Below are 16335 nucleotides of genomic sequence, written 5' to 3' on the forward strand. Positions count from 1 at the left end.
ATGCGTTTTCCTGGTCCCGACTCAACCAATATTGCGGAGTAGTAGATTTGGGGCGGTCTCGTCGTACGTGGTCGTCAACTCGAACGACTCAATAACATACCCGTCATGGGTTCAAGCCCATGGACCGTCCCCCCGTAGCAAGGATTGACTATCCGTCTACGTGGTAATGAATTAAGTCTCAAAAGCCTATGCAGGCCGGCATGTCCGCATAGGACGTTACGCCAAATAGAAGAAGATTTGAGGGAGTGTACATGTTCGACGTCCTGGGTATAGCAACCCGTGTTACAGGTTATTCTGTACCACACTTATCTGCCGATGACGACGGTGTATGTAGTATTCGAGGTGATTAAGCACCAATATTGAGTATGGTTGGCTTTATGAATGATTGAATGAATTGGAATATCAACCATTTCACAATTAAGCTATTTTGCATAGTTTTCAAACATGTTTTTTTTTAAATATTGCCTTGAATATCTTGATTTATAATGGGAAGTGGTATGAGATGGGACACATTATCATCAGGTGGCTAATTTGCCACTTTAAATATTTAAAAAAATCATTATATCCAATGGCATGTGATTTCGAACCGGTTTGTGTAAACAAAAAGTCTAAGTAACCATTGCCCTTATCATCCGCGGGCTAGCAATGGTGCTTGGAACAAGTCCTTTCGCAGCAACGCGCGTTGCTAAGAGAGCTCTGCTCTCACCGCTTTCTTTCTCTCTCGCTGAATGTTTACTCTCACGTCATTGCGGCGATTTTCGATTTTATATATAGTGAGAAGTGATTTGGGAAATGGTTATATGACTTTTTGGTGTGTATTACGAAAAAATCTGTGATTTTCGGTAGTATAAATGAAAAATCGGTAGTTTTAGGGGGCTCATCTATGAATCGGTAGGCATATCCCTACCAGCATTAAACGGCTTTGAAGGCATTCAGAAGGCATTTAAGGCCTTAGTCGCCTTAGAAGGCGAATAAAGATTTCAACCGAAACTTTCACGGCTATAACGGGTTCTCTTTGAAATTTTTCAACATTTTGATTCAACGAGAACAGATAGCTTGCCGCCATCTTAGCTTGTTTATATACTGGTTTTGCACCCTTACTATTGTAACTGCCAAATAGAGCAGTGACAACGCTTTTGGTTCCGAACCGAGAAAGCGTGTGTTCAAATCCTGATTTTAATAATCTTTTTTCTGTGTTTTTCTTCTTCTTCTTCTGATTTGGTTTGATGGAATAATATTCTCCTATGTTTTCCGTCATACGGAGCCATAATCAGAGTTTTGACCATCTGTTTATAGGAGGGGGATTCAAAGTCCATTTTCCTTTTCTGTGTTCTCTTCTTTGGTTTACAGATTATGGTTGATTTCTTGTGGCTTTTGATTTTTCCGTTAATTATATTTGTATTTTTTCCTTGTATCGGTTTGGTTATACATAAACCAATATTATTTGTTTGTTCGTTTATTCATGTATTCATTTTAATTGTTTTGCAGAGTTTTTGTTTTGTAATTCAGTTTTATTTATTTTTTTTATGGTGAAAACATTTTTGTACTTGTGTACAAGAAAAAACTTGGTTTTGTTTTTGTGATTATTATTTTATTTAATCTTTTTTTGTGCTTTTTTGCTTTTTTTTTTGTCTACAATTGGGTTATTACTGTTATTGACTGTTTGATTGGAGTTGAATTTGAGCAAGTTTAAAAAATATATCGGTTTAAAAAAAAAAAATATATATATATATATATATATATATATATATATATATATATATATATATATATATATATATATATATATATATATATATATATATATATATATATATATATATGTAAATATATATAACATGTGTTTTGTAACATGTGTCTGCTAACATCCTGTAACATTCTTCAGAACGCACTAATAGAAAACAAAATAGAACAAATCTTGTACAACATACTAAAAATAGCAGCTAAAATACAAGCAGACATTTTTTGGATCCCATCACATGTGGGAATTGATGGAAATGACAAAGCCGACGACCTAGCGAAAAAGGGAACTCTCTCAACAAGCACAATACAGAATAAAATAAGATATACAGACGCTATCCAAACATTTAGAAACGAAATGGAAAAAAACACTCAAAAATGGTTCATAAACGCATCAAGAGAAAAGGGGAAAAAATTCTTAGAATTCCAAAAAGAATTTAGACTAGAATTGTGGCACAAAGGAATTAATTTAAAAGGAAATGAGATAAAAATAATAAACAAGATTTTAGCAGGACATGACCTATCTGAATTTTGGCTACACAAAATGAAAATAACAGATGACGGTACGTGCGATATATGCCAGACCCCTAAAACAGGAAGACATAAAATTTTCGAATGCCAAAAATACAAACGTGAAAGAGATATAACCATACAAAATCTGAAAAACAATTGGTTAGAAAAAAGTGGGAACACATGTAAACAAATATTACAATTCATAACAAAAAACCACATAACACTATAGTAACTAATATAGAGTTGCGTGTTGCTTAATCGAGTACTGTTTTATGACTGACGATTTATTCCTATCCTTACATATACATAGATATACTTATCTCTAACGCTTACACTATACGCTTACACTATACGCTTACGCTATACCTATACTTAGACACTACATTCTCCCCCTTAAACGAAGTTTACTTCTATCTTGGATATTTCAATCTTGGTTGTCCTTCTAATCTTTTTGAACGCCTTAAATGCGGAGGACTTGATTCACTCCTTTTCCTTTTATGTGAAATATTTACATTTGTTGGTGTTATGATTACATTCTTATTCATTCGATTATCCTTTTTCCTTATTTGGTTTTTATGCACCATACGTATTACTCCATTCAGACTAATCAAGTATCTTAAACCACTTATTTTCTTTTTGACTATTGCTGGAATCCATCTCATATGTTCCTTAAAGTGGTTTTTATAATACACTTCTTCTTCTTCTTCATATTCATCTTGATCCTTTATCACATGGACTTGCTTTCTTGTTTCTTCCTTCGTTGAGACTTGTCTTTCATGTCCTTTTATAGGATTTACTTTTGCTATTAATGTGTGTGGTACATAACAAAATACTCTCTCTGATGGTGTGACTTTAGTTACCGTACATGGACTGTTTCTATAACTGATTAGAAAATGATTCAGCTTCCTTTGTAGACTTAATGGTTTTAATCTCGTATCCAACAAATACTTTTTAAGACTATCTTTTACTGTCCTAACCGCTCTCTCGGCCAACCCGTTTGACTGTGGGTGGTACGGCGGGGACTTACTGACTTTTATACCTTTTGCTCTTAAGAATGACAAAAACTTTTCTGAACCAAAAGGAGGACCATTATCTGACACTATTTCCTCTGGCAATCCAAAACATGCAAAAAATATTTCAAGCATCTCTATGACATTTTCCGCATTAGTGCTTCTCATAATTTTAACCTCCATGAACTTGGAAAAACTATCGACTATTATGAATAGTGTACTATTTTCAAAAAAGAAAAAATCGATATGCACTCTCTGAAACGGACGCGTGCATTGTACCCATTTCGTTGTGACTATTTCTTTTGGTACGATTTGTCTACACTGACAGACTTGACATGCTTTTATGTACTGTTCAAAATCTCTATCCATATTTTTCCACCATACGAGTTTTCTAGCTGACATTTTCATTCTTACTAACCCATCATGATTTTCATGGTTCATTTTCATTTTCACTGACTATTTTATCTTTTAGCTTATCTGGTATTACTACTCGATCGTTGAAAAACAACACTCCATCTTCGATTGCTAAACTGTTGCGAACTTTAGCATAATCTTTCAATTCCCAATTCACATTATTTGACCATCCGTACTTCACATTTATGTAGACTTTATGCAAAATACTATCTGACTTTTGGAATTGTTTGACCAACTCAATATCTACAATTGAGGAAGACGACATCGTGTTTAATTGTGTGAATTCATCTTCTATCTCTAAAACTTCTGCCAAGGGTAATCTGCTTAACCCATCCACATGACTCATACATTTCCCTGGTCTATGCTCTATCACGTACTCATAATTCGCTAATAACAATGCCCATCGGCTCAGCCTAGCTACTGCTATAGAAGATGTTGTTCTTGACGGTTTAAATATTTCTTTGACACCTGTATTATCAGTTACCAGTTTAAATTTGATGCCGTAAATGTACTTGTGAAATTTTTGGACACCAAAAATAACAGCTAATGCTTCCTTATGAACCTGAGCATAATTTCTCTGTGCTTGAGAAAGAGTTGTTGAAGCAAAATATATAGGTTTTTCTACTCCTCCAATTTCATGAGACAACACTGCTCCTAACCCGTAAGGACTTGCATCCACTGCTAATATGACAGGTTTTTTTGGATCAAACGGTACTAAAATGTTGTTGGTAACTAACATTGCTTTTGTTTTCTCGAATGATTCCTGACACTCCTTTGACCATTCATATTTTTTCTCTTTGCGTAGAAGTTCATACATTGGACTTAGTATTGTTGCTAGATTTGGCAAAAACCTGCTGTAGTAGTTTATCATGCCTAGATACGCTTGTAATTGCATCACATCTGATGGTACCGGTGCTTTAATAATCGCTTTTACTTTCGACTCATTCGGTGTTATTCCGTTCTTTGATATTTTGTAGCCTAGGTACTCTACTTCAGTTTTAAAAATTCCGACTTTTTTTCATTTATCTTTACTTTATGAATTTCTAGCTTTTTTAAAACCTCACATAAATTTTCTTTGCATTGTTTTTCGTTTTCTCCACCAACTAGTATGTCGTCCATATACGCAATGCCTTTAGTATTTAACAATATTTGATCGACTATAGCTTGAAATATTGCAGGTGCTGATTGTACTCCAAATGGCATTCTAGTGTACTTATATAAACCCTTATGTGTATTTATCGTACACACATTTTGAGAGCTTTCCGATAGCTTAACTTGTAAATACGCTCCTGTTAGATCTATTTTGCAAAACACTTTCCAATTTGCAATTTTTGCCAAAATATCATCAATCCTCGGTAATGGGTAATGTTCAACCGAAAGGTACCTATTTATTGAAGCTTTTCCATCCAAGCAAATGCGTACAGAGCCATCATTTTTTCCTACCACCACTATAGGACTCGCCCACGCCGATGTACGTGTTGGTACAAGTATACCGTCATCCACTAATTTAGTTAGGTTGGCTTCTACTTTTTCAATTAGAGCGAACGGCACTGAATACGCTTTGTGAAATATGGGTGTATAGTTTGGCTTTAACACTAAATTCGCTTCAAATCCTTCTATCGCTTCTTTATGATCACCGTTTGTTAAATTCGGAAACATTTTTTTTATTTCTTCAAGCCATTTATCGGTATCAATTTGATTTAAATTAAAACTTTTTCGCCAATTAGGAAATAATATGTCTAACGCATCACGACCTAGTAGAGGATTCCCTTTGTTTTCAGTTGCGATTACTGTTATTTCTAGACTGACCGTTTTACTCTTTGTGCTTACATTTACACATATTTTTCCTAACGGTACTACACGTTGACCCGATGCCGTAATAAAACGCAAATGTGTTTGTTCTAATTCGATATTGGCAAATTTTTCGTTATACACACTCTCCGGTATGACTGTATTACACGCACCACAGTCTATCTCAAACGCAACGTCTTTCTCATTAACTTTTAGTACGCACACTTCTGGACTACTAATCGCGTTATCATCGAATATGCGTGTTAGTGACACATCCCTATATTCCGATCGCAAACTATGCACGTTAGTATTTCGGCAACACGACGACACATGACCATACTTCTTACAAGTGAAACACTGCCACATACGCGCAGGACATGTCTGTGGATTATGCGCTCTTCCACATCTGTAACACTTGCTCTCCTGCTTATGCGCACTGCTCTGTTGATGTATAGGTGTACTGCTTCCACGGTAGTAGTGCACTTTCGGACCGACGCTTCGTTTTGGCGCACACTTTATCACCGCCATCTCCCTCGGTTTCTCCTTCGCTGCAAACGTTTCGTTTTGTTCATCTGCAGCTTCCCACGTTCTGGCGATATTTTCTGCACTCTCGAATGTTAAATCCGACTCTCGTAGAAGACGTTTTCGTAATCCTTCATCTCGAACACCAGCTACTAGTTGATCTCGCAAGCATTGTGCTAAACAGCACGTGAATTTACACGATTGTGCGAGTGCTTTTAGTTCAACGATGTACTCTGCAACCGACCGATCTTTTTGCAGACAGTTTCTGAAGTTAAACCGTTCCGCTACTACGTTGACTTTCTGTTCCAGCTGCTCTTGTAGCTTAATGCACAGCTTCTCATAGTTCACCGTTTATGGCTGTTCAGGCAACACCAGCTTTGATATGAGGCTATACAGCGACGCTCCACCCAAGGTCAGCAACATAATCGTCTTCTTCGATGGTTCCACCTCGTTTACTTGGAGAAAAATATCCATACGTTCCAAGTACTCCCTGATGCTCTCGCCCATGACAAATGGTTCAATTTCACCGATTAACGACATGACTTTAGACTTGTGTACTTTGACTTTTTCGGTAGCTTTATCCTCGTCGCCAACTAATATAGAGTTGCGTGTTGCTTAATCGAGTACTGTTTTATGACTGACGATTTATTCCTATCCTTACATATACATAGATATACTTATCTCTAACGCTTACACTATACGCTTACACTATACGCTTACGCTATACCTATACTTAGACACTACAGTAACAACGGCAAAAATACACTTCAACATTATACTTACACATACGATTATTTAATTTAACTCATAATTTATTTTTTATCTATCTATTATTTATTTCCCAAAAATTCAGTAAACAACACAGAACTCCCCCATGTTTTTTGTTTATTTTGGCATCACATATGTGCACAACATAGTTGTTTTAAGTTCATATATTATATTTTTATATCTTTTTTGGAATTTATACCGCCGTAAACATTTAAAATATATTTATCCATGTACGTACCTATACAATTACTGTTAATTATCAATTAAAGAAAAAAAACATAGTAAAAGGAAAACGATCACTCCCGAAGCAAAAACAAAATAAATAAATAAAACAAAAAAACAGCTTCTATACTTTATATCAGGCATCTTATAAATAAAAAAAAACCCAAACGAAGCCAGGGAAATCCAAATACATCCTTCCATCGCGAAAATATTCTTCCAAACAAAACACATGTTATATATATTTACATATATATATATATATATATATATATATATATATATATATATATATATATATATATATATATATATATATATATATATATATATATATATATATATATATATATATATATATATATTCTGATTTTCGTTTGTTTGTAGTTGTTGTTGGTTGTTTCTTTTTGTTCAATTTCGTTATTAATATTTGTTTCCTGAGTATCTCCGTTGGAGTTTTTATTATTTTCATCTTCTTCGCTTGTAATTTCTAAATTTCTTTTTTGTGTTACGTTTGGGTTTCCTGTTACTATTGTTGAATATTTTTCGTTTGTGTATTTGCGTGGTACTAATGGAACTGTTTCGCGTCTAATTTGTCTTGCTTCCCTCATGGTGATACGTTTCTCTTTCTGTATTTTTTTAATTTCCACTTCATCCTTCCATATAGGACACTCTTTGTCTAAGGCCGAATGGTTTTCTCCGCATTCACTACATTTAAGTGGGTTATTGCAAATTGCGTGATAATTTTCTCCACATTTTGCGCATTCTCCCTAGAGCAATTATTTTTTGTGTGGCCAAAACGCATACATGTCATGCATCTCATCGGATTGGGTACAAAAAGTTCTACCCTTTCCGTGAAATATCCTATCTCTATATTTCTGGGCAGCACTGTAGTTTTGAAAGTGATGATGGCGGTGCGTGTGTTATATGTTTCCCCATTTTGTCCCTTTCGCTTCATGATGTAAACATCGGTGACTTTTTGGGGTCGAAGACCTTTGTTGGAATTAGAATAATTATTTTCGAACATAAATTTGAATTGCATAAAACAAAGCGTTAGGAAACTAAGATTAGGTTATAAACTACTCGACGTTAGAAACTGCTCGATCTGCATGAACTATGAACTGCATGAATTATTATATACAAAAAAGGACAAACGAATATACAGTTGCAAACCGACCAGCGATAAAGGTGTACACTTTCCTATTCAAATTTCCTCCAAATATCACAGCCAGCCCCTTTTCGTGAATATATTTCACATTTTTGGTCCTTCGAACCGGATCGTGATATACGGAGAAGAAATAAGTTTCATTCTGCATCAAGAGTGGAATTCGGTATTCGTCGTCAAGTGTGCAAGTCATTCCGTGACAATTCCCGCCATCGCATATCGCCCCGCATCAAGGGCAACGGTCGGTTACACGCCATCATTTTGAATTTCGCGCCATCGCTTTGTTCGTTATTTTCGTGTGATATCGCAGTATTTTCTTTGTGCAATGGATAAGAAAATTAAAGCAGTGCAACTGAAAAAGAGGATCGCCCTGGAGAACATAAAATCGCTGGAACGGTTCCAGGCGAAATATTCGAGTGATGATGCCAAGCAGATTCCGGAGATGTTAGAAGATCTGGCGAAACATAAGGAAGAGTTTTTCACCGCAGTTTCGAAACTGGAAGAGCTTGAAGATAAAGACGAAGCGGTCGAAGCCAGCATAATGGAACGGATCGACATTGAAGAACGCTGTCGCAAGCTAAAATCATTTCTACGGGAGAGACAGCCAAAGGAAGAAGGTTCGCTCAACGATACAACGGGCTTGGCTTCCTCAACGCTTGCATTCGGTCGACCCCACGCGCCAAATTTACGTTTGTCCAAAATCGAACTTCCAACATTTGACGGAGATCACACAAAATGGCTTTCTTTCCGAGATCGCTTCATCGCAATGATCGACGCTTCAGCCGAGCTTCCATCTATCGCGAAGCTACAATACTTACTGTCATCGTTGAAGGGGGACGCGGCGGTACCCTTCGAGCATACACCTTTAACGGCGGACAACTATTCGGTTACCTGGGCGGCGCTTCTTAAACGGTACGACAATTCTCGTCTTTTGATTCGCGAATACTATCGCAAATTGCACTACCTTCTGGGAGTGCAATTGGTGTGCGTTGACAAGCTCACGCACCTGGTGGATGAATTCACCCGCTTCGTCAACGGGTTGAAAAAGCTGAACGAACCGGTTGACTCGTGGGACACACCCCTCTCAAACATGCTGCTGATGAAGTTGGATCGAGAGACATTGTTGGCTTGGGAGAAACATTCCGTGCACTTCACGACGGACAAATATAAGGATGTGATCGACTTCGTGCAAGATCGTATCCAAATCTTGAAATCGACCAACAACTTCGTGAAGGATCAAGCAGCTAGTGGTATCAAGGTGGCCGGTCTCATTCGTCAACCAGGGCAACGGAGATTCATCGCGAATGCAGCTACATCTCGCTCGGCTCCTGCTGCATCGACTGCGCACACCCAACAGCCAAAGTGTCCATTGGAGTGTTCCGAAGACCACACACTGTGCAACTGTCCAGTGTTCATCGCCAAGGAGGTCCAACAGCGACGGGACGTCGTCGCATCGAAGCGGCTGTGCTGGAACTGTTTGAGCAGCAATCATCAGGTTAGAGCGTGCAAGTCGGATTATTCGTGTCGCACGTGTCGTGAGCGTCATCATCACATTCACCACCCTATGCTCCACCCGCAACGGTAACATTGTCAGCTCAGTCGAATGAAGACAATGTGTTTCTGGCGACGGCAAACATTCAGATCAAGGATGATTACGGGAACACCCATGAAGCAAGGGCGTTGTTGGATTCGGGATCCATGTCGAATTTCATCGCTTAGGAGTTCGCACGGAAACTGCTGACGAGTCGCAAAAGGGTCAACGTCGCTGTATCGGGCATCGGCAATGCAGTACAGCAGATCAAGGGTTCCATCGTCGCTACCGTTCAGTCCAAGACACAACCCTTCGCAACGGAGATGACTTTCTTGGTTCTGGACACGCCATCCGCAAACATCCCTACATCACCAACGGACGTCTCTTCATGGAAAATGCCGGACGTGGCATTGGCGGACAGCACCTTTAACAGTCCGGGGCAAATCGACATCGTCATCGGAGGCGATACGTTCTGGGAGCTCCACACCGGTCGCAAGTGCTCTATCGGTAGAGGCAAACGGTGGCTGGTCGAAACCCACTTTGGTTGGGTTGTCACCGGCAACACTCATCATTCGTCAGTCGGTCCGCGGCTGTGCCATCTATCTGCATACGACACCCCACTGGAGGAGACCATGCAGCGGTTCTGGGAGAGTGAAACCATAGCCGAGGATCCTGTGCTATCGGTTGAGGAGAATGCTTGCGAGAAGCATTTCGCAGCAACAACTGTTCGCAACTCAAGTGGAAGGTATGTCGTTAGTTTGCCATTTAACTCCAACCCTAATATCGTTTTAGGAGAGTCGAAGGAAATAGCCGATCGCAGACTGCGTTCTATCGAACGGCGGTTGAACACCAATGCTAAAATGAAAGAAGAGTATGTGAAATTTATGAAAGAATATGAGCATTTGGGGCATATGAAGCGGCTTACCAGTCCTGCAAACGATTCGGTAGAGCATTACTACCTCCCACATCACGCTGTCGTTAAAGAGTCAAGCACAACCACGAAGGTGCGTGTCGTGTTCGATGCATCCTGTAAGACTTCGAGTGGTTACTCATTGAACGATAAACTCTTAGTGGGACCAGTCGTTCAAGAAGATCTTTTATCGATTATCCTTCGGTTTCGTTCTCGTGCCATTGCTCTCACTGCAGACGTAGAGAAGATGTATCGGCAAATTTTACATAGCCCTCATGACCGTAACTATCTACGCATCCGGTACAGAGAACATCCTGCAGATCCTATATCGACCTTTGAGCTACAGACGGTTACGTACGGCACAGCCTCTGCTCCATTTTTGGCAACCAGGACCCTCAAACAGATTGCTCTTGACCACAAGGAAGAGTATCCTTTGGCAATGAACGCGGTCATGAACGATTTTTACGTAGATGATTTGCTAACGGGTACCGATGATTTGTCCGAAGCAATCGTTATACAAAGGCAAATCTCAGACATGCTAAATTCAGCTGGTTTCACGCTGAAGAAATGGGCATCGAACCGCTCCGAAGCATTGAAGAACGTTCCTTCAGAAGATGTGGCGGTACAACTCTCGCACGAGTGGAAGAGCTCGAAACAAGTATCCACACTAGGCATCGTTTGGGAACCGGCAACTGATACACTACGGTTTCGTATTGAGATACCACCTACAACACCCAGCATGACGAAAAGGTTAATTTTGTCATATATCGCCAAGATATTTGATCCCCTCGGGCTACTGGGCCCAACGATCATCATCGCAAAGATGTTCATGCAGCAACTATGGGCTCTCAAGATTCATGGAAAGGCATATGACTGGGACAGCGAGCTACCATCGCACTTACAGCATGAATGGTCGAAATTTCACTCTACATTATCTTCACTACGCAATTTGACAGTCCCACGGTACATATCGCAATGCACGGCAACAAGTCTGCAAATTCATATCTTTGCTGACGCATCACAACTAGCATATGGTGCTTGTTGCTACATTCGGGCTGAAAGCATGGAAGGAGTCACCGTGCAGCTGCTAACAGCCAAGTCAAAGGTCGTTGCGTTATCCAATTCACATTCCATAGCTCGATTGGAATTATGTGCAGCACGACTAGCCACACTTCTTTACGAGAAAGTCCAGCAATCACTGAAAATTTCTGCTACCACCATCTGTTGGACCGATTCCATGACTGTCCTTCACTGGCTGAATTCAGCACCAAATCGATGGAAGCCCTTCGTTGCAAACAGGGTTGCAAAAATTCAGCACACGGCTGGAATACAATGCTGGAAGCATGTTCCAGACTCGGACAATCCAGCAGACGACATTTCGCGAGGTTTAACGCCGGAAAAGTTGCTAGTGTGTGAGCGCTGGTGGCACGGGCCACATTGGTTAGCACGCAACTCGGAAGAATGGCCACAGAACACACCATCACCAAGCGAAGATGAGAGCGCAGAAGAAGAAAAACTATCGTCACGGGTTGCAAGCACAGCATTAATCTGCGAATTTCGAAACAGTTTGTTCTCACGATTTTCGATCTACCACAAACTGCAAAGAGTTGTTGCACATTGTTTGCGCTTTATACAAAACGCAAAGCGCCGCGTAGGAAACAAGGTCCATGCTAAGGATATCCCACCGCTCACTGTAGACGAACTCAAGGCGGCAGAACTCAAGTTGTGTTATCTTTCGCAACAAGACACCTTTTCCGAGGAGATACAACACCTGCAGAAGGGCAAAGAGATTCCGAAGAACTCCAAACTGAAATGGATTTCCCCTTTCATAGATACGCAAGGTATTCTGCGCATTGGTGGCCGGCTCAGTAACGCACATCTGTCGGAATCAGAAAAACACCCGGTAATATTATCATCGAAACATCCACTGTCCGCACTACTAGCTGTTTCGATACACTTGAGTAAGCTGCATGCTGCACCACAACTGCTTTTAACAACACTACGCCAAAGCTTTTGGATAATTGGCGGTCGCAATTTATGCAAGTCTGTGTACCACAGTTGCCACGCATGTTTTAAGGCCAAACCCACACTTATTAAGCAAAGTATCGCCGATTTGCCAACATCACGAGTCACACCAACAAGACCATTCTCAGTATGCGGAGTAGACTATTGCGGACCAATCTATATAAAACAAACCATACGCAACAGAAGTCCGATTAAAGCATACATCGCCATATTTGTATGTTTTTCAACAAGAGCGGTACATATCGAACTGGTTGGCGATTTAACATCAACAGCATTTATCAATGCACTTCGTCGTTTGATTGCACGTCGTGGTCAAATCAGTGAACTGCATTCCGACAATGCAACCACCTTTAAGGGAGCGGCACATGAGCTGAATCGCGTCTACAAGATGCTAAAGAGCGACGAACACGATCGAGCTGCTATATTTGATTGGTGCGCGATGAATCATATGAAGTGGAAGTTTATCCCACCAAGAGCACCACATTTTGGAGGTTTATGGGAGGCGGCGGTGAAGGCAGCTAAAAAGCATATAGTCAGAACAATAGGAACAACAAGCATCACACAGGAGAGCATGCTTACCCTACTTGCCCAGGTAGAGCAATGTTTGAATTCGCGACCAATTACACCTCTATCCGATGAGCCGTCGGACTTGGAACCATTGACACCGGGACACTTCCTCGTCGGTGGCAATCTGCAAGCGGTACCAATCATCGATTACACCGAGACACCGAGCAACTATTTGAAGGAATACCAGTTGGTACAAAAACATCTGCAAACCATTTGGGCTCGATGGTATCCGGAGTACCTGCAGCAGTTACAAGCTCGAGCCAAATATTGCAACGGGAAATCAGCGGTTCTGAAAGAAAATACACTGGTGATTATTAAGGAAGACAATGTACATCCTACCTCGTGGCCGATGGGGCGCATCGTTGCAGTACACCCTGGAAAGGACGATGTTGTTCGCGTCGTTACACTGCGCACTGCTTCAGGGAAGCAAATCGTCCGCGCAGCTAATCGTCTGGCAGTTTTGCCTAATCCGGACGTAATTAGCAACTTAGAGTTGCTGGCTTTCATGGCACTGAGTAACGCGCAGCTGCAAGCCACGCGACATTGTTTACATTTCGCACTCATGGCAGAACAAGATACACGCAACACACATTCACACATCTACACACACGAGCAGTATGATAGGAGATAAGCGTCAGGTTCAAGAGTCGAACTGTTTTTGAATTCTTTTTTGAACTCATTTTTGGATTTATATTTTGCATGAAATTTAAAGAAGTTCTTCTTTGGTGGCCGGGAATGTTGGAATTAGAATAATTATTTTCGAACATAAATTTGAATTGCATAAAACAAAGCGTTAGGAAACTAAGATTAGGTTATAAACTACTCGACGTTAGAAACTGCTCGATCTGCATGAACTATGAACTGCATGAATTATTATATACAAAAAAGGACAAACGAATATACAGTTGCAAACCGACCAGCGATAAAGGTGTACACTTTCCTATTCAAATTTCCTCCAAATATCACAGCCAGCCCCTTTTCGTGAATATATTTCACAACCTTCTAAAAGTTTTTAGGGGGGTCGATTTAGTTCGGATTAATCTTGTCCCTAATTTTATGTCGCGAACGCGTTGGGTTTCGTGAGTAGGTAATAATGAATTTTATTTTACACTATCTTAGGAGCGGTTGCGCACATTCGTTCGAGAGGGGTTTGCGTTGAGGAATTTTACGATCGCGGAGCGAAGGAAGAAGTCTGTTCGCTTTCGAGGTTGGGTTGCAAGCAAGGTGTTATAAATGACAAGGTGAAGTTGTTCAGAGCAAAATGACATTTCTAGACTTGACACATCTATTCCGGGGGCTCCGGTATAAAAATCGGGGAGGGCTGGTGCGGGGTAATGAAATTTGTATGCAGAGAGTGACAGATGTCCCCCACAATGTTGCCCAGCAAAAGCGGTAAAAATCAACCTTCTAAATACATTATCCTTGGTTGCAAGAGAGAGAATGTGCTCGCTGACAGCAGGAAGTGTAGAGCTGGACACGCAGCGCACGTCTCTTTGACACATTCGTGTGCCTGGTGAGTGCGCTCCACGGAGATCCGTGTCTTTGTCCCTGGATGTCACGATCGCTCACGATTCTAACGCCAGATGGCGGTCTGGTCGCTACAAGTTCTTCTTCCGATAAAAAACTTGCAGGTGTCACATCTGATGATGCCTTTAGTGCTGTTTAGAGTTTTATGTTCATATATGTTCACTTTGATATTATCAGTACCGTGGTTAAGGTTGAGCATTTTTAATTTATTTGCTTCGGTTTGGTTTTTTAGGCGCATAAGAATTTTACCATCCCGTAGCATTGTTGTTTGCAATGGCTTCCCTCCCAACGCCATCTCGGTTGCTTTCGCAAATAGAAAAGGATTGTATTTTGCCAGGCTTTTACCCTTGGTATCACTTTCAATCATCATAAATACCTCTTCAGTCCTGGACGATTCGTCGAAGTTGAGGTTGATTCGCTCCCCTCTTATTTTCCTTTTTTTTCCTCGAGTTCCTATTCGGCGGTTCTCCCAATATACTGAAGTAGGACCCGAAAGTCCTGCTTCCTCCCGGGTCCACGACCCCCATCTTCTTCTTTAACTAACCACTTATTTTTTTTTCTTGTACTAAGCAAAAAAAGTTAAACACTTTGTATTATTTTTCGTAATTTTTATTTTATTGCTCCGATTGAAAAAAAAAAACGGTTTGGAAATGTGTTTGTTAAATTATACCTAGCGTGCCTGTGTTTTATCAACTATCAGTGCATTGTGGATGTAGCGAACGTTTTCTTGTTTATGCCTGGGTTTTTACGGAAGTTTAATTGCTTATCTGTGGAGCGTTTTCCTTATTTATGTTTTGGGGTAAAACACGAGAACGTTTACGCTTCTGGTGTTTAACGTTTCTTTACCTGGCTGTTGGCTATGCTAAGTTAGATTTTACCTACTGTTAGCAGTAAATCTGCTACACCTCCACCCTTCGGAAGAATAACGTAATGAAATGAAGTTATCTAGAGATACAATATCTTTGATATTTAAATGAGGATTTTAACAGTTTGTTATCGCATTGATACGTTTGTTAGGTTCATTTCTTGAGGATTGTACGATTATAGATTTTTTAATTGTTATCATTGAGATAGTATGATGCAAATTTACTAAAAGTTCTTTGCGATACTTTTTGTAAGCAACAGTTTTTCTTGGTTCACTAAATGTGACATTATTTTTTTCTCAGCCTTTATATCCTGTCAATATGATTGATTACTTGTTTCAATTTTCTTCTTCTTTGATTTGATGCTATATTTCCTTTTCTTTGCATTAATCAGCTCAGTTGCATGACTGTCTTTACAATTCATCTCATTATTTCTTTCTATGCTATCTAGTAGTTTGTTTAAGTTTCATGTTTTTACCCAACCCGCAAAAGCACATTTTCGCCGCGATTTACGACCAAGCGAAAATAAAAATTATACCATTTGTATGGGGCGAACACACACACACAAATTATGGTGGCTGATTATGGATGGGAAGATTATGGTTCTGTCTTCTGTTTCGCTCTCGCTCACAGACGATGGTGTCCCGTCGCATTCTCACCATGTTATAGGCGCAAAGCTGTGGTTGTTGCTGCTCTTTCTCGCACGTGAGGGAGTTTTCTTTCTCCTTGTTATTCCCATGTGTGGCATTGGCTGCGAACGATCATCATCC

General features: G+C 40.0%; 2 protein-coding genes across 2 annotated transcripts; both read left to right on the forward strand.

Annotated features, from left to right (window-relative positions):
• Positions 1-8467: 8467 nt before the first annotated feature.
• LOC120893276 lies at positions 8468-9861 on the forward strand. The gene is made up of 2 exons (XM_040295075.1): positions 8468-9677; positions 9737-9861. The coding sequence occupies exons 1-2, from the start codon at positions 8468-8470 to the stop codon at positions 9859-9861; spliced, it is 1335 nt and encodes a 444-aa protein (XP_040151009.1).
• LOC120896892 lies at positions 9711-14091 on the forward strand. Its single transcript, XM_040301399.1, has one exon. The coding sequence runs from the start codon at positions 9997-9999 to the stop codon at positions 13804-13806; it is 3810 nt and encodes a 1269-aa protein (XP_040157333.1). The 5' UTR covers positions 9711-9996; the 3' UTR covers positions 13807-14091.
• The last annotated feature ends 2244 nt before the right edge of the window (positions 14092-16335 follow it).

The sequence above is a fragment of the Anopheles arabiensis genome, chromosome 2 (genome assembly GCF_016920715.1).
Source record: "Anopheles arabiensis isolate DONGOLA chromosome 2, AaraD3, whole genome shotgun sequence".
Lineage (NCBI taxonomy): Eukaryota > Metazoa > Arthropoda > Insecta > Diptera > Culicidae > Anopheles > Anopheles arabiensis.